At 44.3% G+C, this 8,346-nt stretch overlaps 1 protein-coding gene across 1 annotated transcript; it reads left to right on the plus strand.

The window, feature by feature from the left end:
- Nucleotides 1-2,397: 2,397 nt before the first annotated feature.
- Nucleotides 2,398-8,308, plus strand: LOC139400115 (receptor tyrosine-protein kinase erbB-4-like; the record flags this gene model as incomplete). Its single annotated transcript, XM_071145145.1, has 6 exons — nt 2,398-2,487; nt 3,373-3,546; nt 6,431-6,506; nt 6,653-6,799; nt 7,965-8,062; nt 8,174-8,308. Coding segments are annotated over exons 1-6 (720 nt in total), but the record flags the coding sequence as incomplete, so codon positions are not given.
- Nucleotides 8,309-8,346: the final 38 nt, after the last annotated feature.

Consider the following 8,346-nt stretch of genomic DNA (forward strand, 5'->3'; position numbering starts at 1 on the left):
TCCGCCACACTGCTCTTCCTCCACACTGCTCTTCTTCCACACTGCTCTTCCTCCACACCGCTCTTCCTCCACACCGCTCTTCCTTCTCCTCTATCTCCCCATCTCTCTCTTTTTTCTTTATTTTTCACTCTCTCTTTCTCTTCCGCCACACTGCTCTTCCTCCACACTGCTCTTCCTCCACACTGCTCTTCCTCCACACCGCTCTTCCTCCACACCGCTCTTCCTCCACACTGCTCTTCCTCCACACCGCTCTTCCTCCACACCGCTCTTCCTTCTCCTCTATCTCCCCATCTCTCTCTTTTTTCTTTATTTTTCACTCTCTCTTTCTCTTCCTCCACACCGCTCTTCCTCCACACTGCTCTTCCTCCACACTGCTCTTCCTCCCACACCGCTCTTCCTCCACACTGCTCTTCCTCCACACCGCTCTTCCTCCACACTGCTCTTCCTCCACACCGCTCTTCCTCCACACTGCTCTTCCTCCACACCGCTCTTCCTCCACACCGCTCTTCCTCCACACCGCTCTTCCGCCACACTGCTCTTCCTCCACACCGCTCTTCCTCCACACCGCTCTTCCTCCACACCGCTCTTCCTCCACACTGCTCTTCCTCCACACCGCTCTTCCTCCACACTGCTCTGCCTCCACACTGCTCTTCCTCCACACCGCTCTTCCTCCACACTGCTCTTCCTTCGCCTCTATCTATATCTCCCTCTCTTTCTCTCTTTCTCTCTTTCTCTCTGTCTCTCTTTGCAGAATGCTTTCCCTCTTTTCTCTGCAGTGCCTGTTGGTATGGAAGGCCTGTCTCAAACTCCTCTTCAATACCCCCCTCCACCCCCGCTTAGAGCGAGAGAGAGGGATGGGGAGAGATTGAGAGATAGGGAGAGATAAAGAGAGAGAGATAGAGAGGGAGAAAGAGAGAAAAGAGAAAGAGCGAAAGTTTAAAAGAAATGGGTGTGGGGGAGATGGGCAGTTCTGTCATGGTGTTTTCTTCTTTCTCCCGAGATGGCCCAAATGAGCCGGAGTAATTATAGCCTTACCATTGTAATCTCGCCTCTTATACCACCTCCCCCCTCCTCCTCCTCTTCCTCCTCCAACTCCCCCCCCCCCCCCCCCATTCAACTAAATCCAATTTGTTATGGTTTCAAATAAGGCCTATTCTCTGTTCTCTTGTTACTTCGCCCCAAAGTACCTTCTCTTACTCTGAGACCAACTTAAATAGGTGAATTTGTTTTTCTTATTGTTCATAGGCTGGGGTAATCTTGTAGCGATGTACAATGAGGACTATAGTTCTATAGCACTGGCGATATTAACCCAGCCCCTGCTGTGGCTTTGGGATTGAATATCCTTTCATTGCTATGTGGCAGGGCCGGTCTGTGGATTTTGCTCTGCTATCAAACTCAGGACCCTCTCAGTGTGTGTGTGGGCTGCTGAAGTTCTTGATTTTTCTCTTTGTTGTTCTTTAGTTCTTCCAGAAACTGTGCTCCTCAGTTTTCAGATCAGTTCACACTCACATTTAAATCTCCTCCCAGGACTCGAGGGGACAGTGTTGCTGTGTTGGAGGGATGGTGATAGGAGCTGAAACATCGGGGCTGGCTGAATTATATAAAATTAATATGAAGACTAAGGATGAACAAATTTGTATAGATTTTTTTATCTCTACATTGAACTTCAGTCTGCAAGACTGTTTTGGGTAAACAGCTCAGATATATAGCTTTATCTACATGTTTTTCTTGGTGCAGGGACTCCTGACCTCAAGTGTCAAAGGGAAACAGAAGAAACCCTGCTATACAACAATAGCAGCGTTGACATGCATAGGGTCTCTGCTACACACTCCCTCCATACACACTTGAATCAATTACCCCTTATTGTTGTCTCCTCCTCAAAGTACATTTCTGGATTTTTATCACGCAGATACACTAAATATACAAAAGTATGTGGACACTCCTTCAAATGAGTGGATTTGGCTATTTCAGCCACACCCATTGCTGACAGGTGTATAAAATGTCAATCTTCAAAGACAAACATTGTCAGTAGAATGACCTTACTGAAGAGCTCAGTGACTTTCAATGTGGCAACGTCATAGGATGCTACCTTTCCAACAAGTCAGTTCGACTAATTTCTGCCCTGCTAAAGCTGCTCCGGTCAACTGTAAGTGCTGTTGCTGTGAAGTGGAAACATCTAGGAGTAGCAATGGCTCAGCCACGAAGTGGTAGACCGGAACAGTCGAGTGCGTAGTGCCAAGTGCGTAAGTGCGTAAAAATCATCTGTCCTCGGTTGAAACACTCACTACCAAGTTCCAAACTGCCTCTGGAAGCAACGTCAGCACAAGAACTGTTCATCAGGAGCTTCATGAAATGGGTTTCCATGGCTGAGCAGCCGCACACAAGCCTAAGATCATCATGCACAATGCCAAGCGTCGGCTGGAGTTTAGCAGTGGAAACGCGTTCTCTGGCATGATGAATTACGCTTCATCTGGCAGTAAGTTCTGGGTTTGGCAGATGCCAGGAGAACGCTTCCTGCCCCAATCTATAGTGGAGGAGGAATAATGGTCTGTGGCTGTTTGTCATGGTTTGTGCTAGGCCCCTTAATTCCAGTGAAGGGAAATCTTATCGTTACAGCATACAATGACATTCTAGACGATTCTGTGCATCCAACTTTGTGGTAACAGTTTGGAAAAGGCCCTTTCCTGTTTCAGCATGACAATACCCCCATGCAAAATTCGAAGTCCATACAGAAATTGTTTTTTCGAGATCGGTATGGATGAACGTGACTGGCCTACAAGGAGCCCTGACCTTAACCCCTTCGATCACCTTTGGGATGAATTGGAGCCAGGCCTAATCGCCCAACATCGGTGCCCAACCTCACTAATGCTCTTGTGGCTGAATGGAAGCAAGTCCCAGCAGCAGTGTTCCAACAATTAGTGGAAAGCCTTCCCAGAAGAGTGGAGGCTGTTATAGCAGCAAAGGGAGGACCAACTCCATGTTAATGCCCATGATTTTGGAATGAGATATTCTCAGAGAAGAAAATACTCTCAGTCGGGTGTTATCGCTGCAAACTATCTATTAATTAAATTGTGTGTGACACTTCTTATTTAATTGTTCCAAATAAAAGTATGAAACTTTGCCAATATACTGTTATGAAATGGATTCTCCTTCTGAAGAGTCAAATCAATTATGATTTGATTATCAATTAAAGTTTTGCGTATCTGATAATATTGGTGATAGTTTTTTGTCCAAAGGATATGTGATGTTGTAACTGCTAATGATGGTGATAGTGATAATAATGATGATGATGATGATGATGATGATGATGATTATTCTTTTTTCTGATAATGATAATAATGATGACAATGTTTCCTCACTGTTCAGTAACAGTGTATGTGTGTTTTGCAGGGTATGATGTACCTGGAGGAGAGGAGACTGGTGCACAGAGACCTAGCAGCCCGTAATGTGCTGGTCAAGTCCCCCAACCACATCAAGATCACTGACTTTGGTCTGGCTCGGCTGCTGGACATCAATGAGAAGGAGTACAATGCTGACGGGGGCAAGGTAAGCATGGCCCGGAAAAGAGAATGTATGCTCCAAAAACATGACCTTATGCTTTTTCTCTGTTTCATACTCACTACTACTTTCTCCTCTCTGTCTGTTCTCTGTCATTTCTATTCTTTTAGATGATTGTATTCCCCTCACCTTAGTGTACTGAGTGAATAGCACACACATCCTCCTCTTAAAGTAATCAATAGGTTGCTTCTCAAATGGAACCCTTTATAGTGCACTTATTTTGACCAGATCCCTATGGGCCCTGGTCAAAAGTAATGCTATTTATAGGGAAAGGGTGCCATTTTGGACACACTCAAGATAACCCAGTGAATCATTTAAGCTGCAGCCAGCCTCCTGCGATGTGATTCCCATCCCACTGTGTTGTGAGCTCTCTGTGGGGGGCAGCTCTTAGGCCAGGGGGAGAAAGTGCTGTTTCCTGCCTGGGTTAATTTATCTCCTCTCCTCTCCTCCTCTTTAAAAAGCCCTGGAGCTTGTTCTATTGTATGATCATGATACTGTTAACCTCTAAGGGATGGGTGGCCCTAAACCGGGACGGTTGTTGCTAACGTGTGCTAATGTGACTAGAATGACGTTGTATACAACAGCCAACTTTCCGGGACATAGACATGTCTTATACAGGCAGAAAGCTTAAATTATTGTTAATCTAACTGCAGTGACCAATTAACAGTAGCTATTACATTGAGTGAGAGTGCACAACAACAAAAAACTTTTATCAAAGCAAATGGTTTGATACATTCAACTCTGAAGGTAATTAATGTACTTACATTCAGTAATAATGCTCTGATTTGTCATCCTGAGGGTCCTAGAGATAAAATGTAGCATAGTTTTGTTTGATAAAATCAATTTTTATGTTCAAATGTAGGAACTGGGGTCTACAGTTTGACCCCACTGCTGACTCTGACTCCACACCCAACCCGCCCAGCCATCTAGATGGAAAGTTAGTGAATAAGCTAATGATCCATCATGTATGACATTCCTGGGAGTGTGTAAACTTAAATTATTTATTACCATAGCATTTTTCAATGTTCGCTATAGTTATGTACTTGAAAATATATCAATTGACCAAACTCCTTGTAGATTTGATACAGTAATATAATATATGTGCAGTAATATAATTCTTTGCTGGATCAGTCTGAAACTTTGCACACACACTGCTGCCATCTGTTAGCCAAAATCTATATTACACCTAGACTCCTATCTGAAAGTATGGCCTTTCTCTTGCATTTCAAAGATGATGGAACAAATGATATTTTACCAGATCTAATATTTTATATTCTCCTACATTAATTTCACATTTCCACATTCTTTAAAGTGTTTCCTTTCAAATGGTATCATGAAAATGCATATCCATGCTTCAGGGTAAAACCCTTAAGAGGTTTTAAAGGGTATTTAAAAAAAACCTGAGCATATGACTATAACTAATGGGATATACTAATGTGGGTAGACATCTAAACTGGGTTGTCTCTGCGTCCCAAATCCACCCAATTCACTTTGTAGTGCAATACTTTTCACAAGGAACTATAGGGCTCTAGTCAAAAGTAGTGTACTAAATAGGGAATAGGGTGCCATCTGGGACATTACTCTGGTCTCTAACATCACACTAGCTATGTTTCCATTAATTGTCGACATTTAGAAAGTTTGCATTGAAAATAGATGCGACAATTGCCTGCTAGGGTGCGTTTATATGCAGTAACAATTTACTCATATTTGCTATATTCTAACCATGTGCCAGTGTGTCGCCTATGTGCATGCAGGGGTGATACTTGCAGATCTGAAATAATTGGATGGTGAAACTTGCCAGCCTACCAGAAAACAATGCGGAGCAATTTAGGCATTCTTGAAAGTCAGAACAATCCGGGGAAATAAACATGATTGTTATAAAGTTGAAGAATATATTTAGAAAGCAGTAGGCCTTTAAAATGAAATGTGGAGTGGAGCTTTATAGTTACGTGATGACATCACGTTCCCCGTGTACCTTTCAAATGATTCAGGAATCATAATTTATTCAAAAAACACAGTTTCCATCAACATTTGTCTCAATGATGAAAATGAGACAAAAGAAAAATCCCTTGTCGAGCGGATACAAATGTTGTGGCTCTTTAGAAAACGTATCCTATATCTGCTGTTTCCGTCGAAAAATCCTGGGTCAATTGAAACATGCTTAAATGACCCTGCAAAAATGGCAAAGGGTTTTCATATTGACAAAGATTTGTGATGGTTTTAGAAGGCTTTAGCACAACAGGAGCTCGATACTGTGGCTTTGCTGAAATAAAATGGTCTTTTTGTCTTTTCGTTTGAGTTATTTTAGCTCAGTGGGGTTTCATTCATATTTAATTTATCAAGTAAACATCCACTATAACTGCCTTGTTGGCATAGTATTTGCAGCATATTAGCACACAGGCCTATATGGCATACAAACAGCTTTAGTGAAGGTTAAGTTGACCCCAAATGGATCAGTAAACAGATAGCAACTTTACTCCCTTTTCAGACCAATCTTGGTCTGAACACAGCTCTATAACAGTATACTATTCCTCTAATTGGGTCCTGGACATAGGAACAACAGGAAACCACACATGATACAAATACATCCGTAGTATTTATATAGGGTCAGAATTAGACATCTTGGACTGATTGTCCTGGACTTAATAGCACGCTCAATTGAAAATCTCCAGGAAAATAGTTTTTAACTCCAAAACTAGGCTTAAAACCAGCCCTTTGTTTTTTATTCAGTTCATGTTCTCCAACGTTGGCTAAAAAATAAAAGTTATTCTTCTCTTTACAGATGCCTGTTAAGTGAAAGCTATTTACGTTGGGTATAAATTAGCCATTACTCATGAAATACAATAACATATATGTTTCTCTTTACCTCCAGATGCCAATCAAGTGGATGGCCTTGGAGTGTATTCACTACAGGAAGTTTACCCACCAGAGTGACGTGTGGAGCTATGGTAAGGCTGGGCAATATCATCAATTTAATCAACCAATCAATCAATGTGTTTTAACAGTTAAGTAAGATCCCAGGTGAAATCATAAGATTTCCAATATATCTATTATGTTTGGCAAAAAAAACATTTAACCTTACACCACTTCTCAGGGGTGACAATTTGGGAACTGATGATGTTCGGGGGGAAGCCCTATGATGGCATTCCGACCCGGGACATCCCAGACCTGTTGGAGAAGGGAGAGCGTCTTCCCCAACCTCCCATCTGCACCATAGATGTATACATGGTCATGGTCAAATGTAAGCTAACCTGTATAACCTATCGCTCTCTCTCTCTTGCTCTCTCTGTCTCTCTCACGCTCTGTCTCTTTCTGTCTCTCTCTTTCTGCCTCACTCTCTCTCTCACACACACACACACACACACACACACACACACACACACACACACACACACACACACACACACACACACACACACACACACACACACACGCACACACACACACACACATGCTGCTTTGACCCCAGCCATATAGTGTAGGATCACAGATAGTACTATGCCCCCCTGTCCAGGCAGAGACACCATTCCAGCACTACCCTTGTGTTTCCTGGCTGTACTGTGCTGGCTGTGGCTCCTCTCTCTCCTCTGGCTGTGGCTCCTCTCTCTCCTCTGGCTGTGGCTCCTCTCTCTCCTCTGGCTGTGGCTCCTCTCTCTCCTCTGGCTGTGGCTCCTCTCTCTCCTCTGGCTGTGGCTCCTCTCTCTCCTCTGGCTGGGGCCCCTCTCTCTCCTCTGGCTGTGGCCCCTCTCTCTCCTCTGGCTGTGGCTCCTCTCTCTCCTCTGGCTGTGGCTCCTCTCTCTCCTCTGGCTGTGGCTCCTCTCTCTCCTCTGGCTCCTCTCTCTCCTCTGGCTGTGGCAGCTCTCTCTCCTCTGGCTGTGGCCCCTCTCTCTCCTCTGGCTGTGGCTCCTCTCTCTCCTCTGGCTGTGGCCCCTCTCTCTCCTCTGGCTGTGGCCCTCCTCTCTCCTCTGGCTGTGGCCCTCCTCTCACACATTGGGGCCAGGGTGTTTCTGACTGACCAACAGCCTCTGTCACCTTCCTCCATGATCCTTTGCCCAATTTGTAGTACCCACGCCAACCTCTCCCTCATAAAATCGGTCAAAATCAAATTAAATGTTATTTTATTTGACACATGCTTCGTAAACAACAGGTGTAGACTAACAGTGAAATGTTCACTTACGTGTCCATTTAAAGATAAATATATAAAATAAAATAGAAATGGAAACTGTAGCAGCAGTGTTATTGGATGGTGAGTGTGTGTGTGGCGTCAGTATGCATGGTGTGTATATGTATTTTTGTGTCTCTCTCTCTCTCTTTCTCTCCTTTACTCTTTTTTGCATTGAGGAATCCTCCTACAGTATACCTTGTCCGTGTTCTCTATCTCTAAAATTCTTTGTTGTCCCCTCCAGGTTGGATGATAGACGCAGACAGCAGGCCCAAGTTCAAGGAGCTGGCTGCAGAGTTCTGTAGGATGGCCCGGGACCCCCAGCGTTACCTGGTCATCCAGGTGACTTACCTTCCCCTCCTATACCCCTGCTTATCCCGGGGAGTAGTGTGAATGACACTCTGATGTGTGGATATCATGACTGTACAGTCATTTGTATGTCTCCCCCTCCAGGGCGATGACCGTATGAAGCTGCCCAGCCCCAACGACAGTACGTTCTTCCAGAGCCTGCTGGATGAGGAGGAGCTGGAGGATCTGATGGATGCTGAGAAGTACCTGGTCCCTCACGCCTTTAATATCCCACCGCTGGCATACACACCCAGGACACACGTTGATTCCAACAGGGT

Source organism: Oncorhynchus clarkii, unplaced genomic scaffold (genome assembly GCF_045791955.1).
Source record: "Oncorhynchus clarkii lewisi isolate Uvic-CL-2024 unplaced genomic scaffold, UVic_Ocla_1.0 unplaced_contig_10329_pilon_pilon, whole genome shotgun sequence".
In the NCBI taxonomy this organism is placed as follows: Eukaryota; Metazoa; Chordata; class Actinopteri; order Salmoniformes; family Salmonidae; genus Oncorhynchus; species Oncorhynchus clarkii.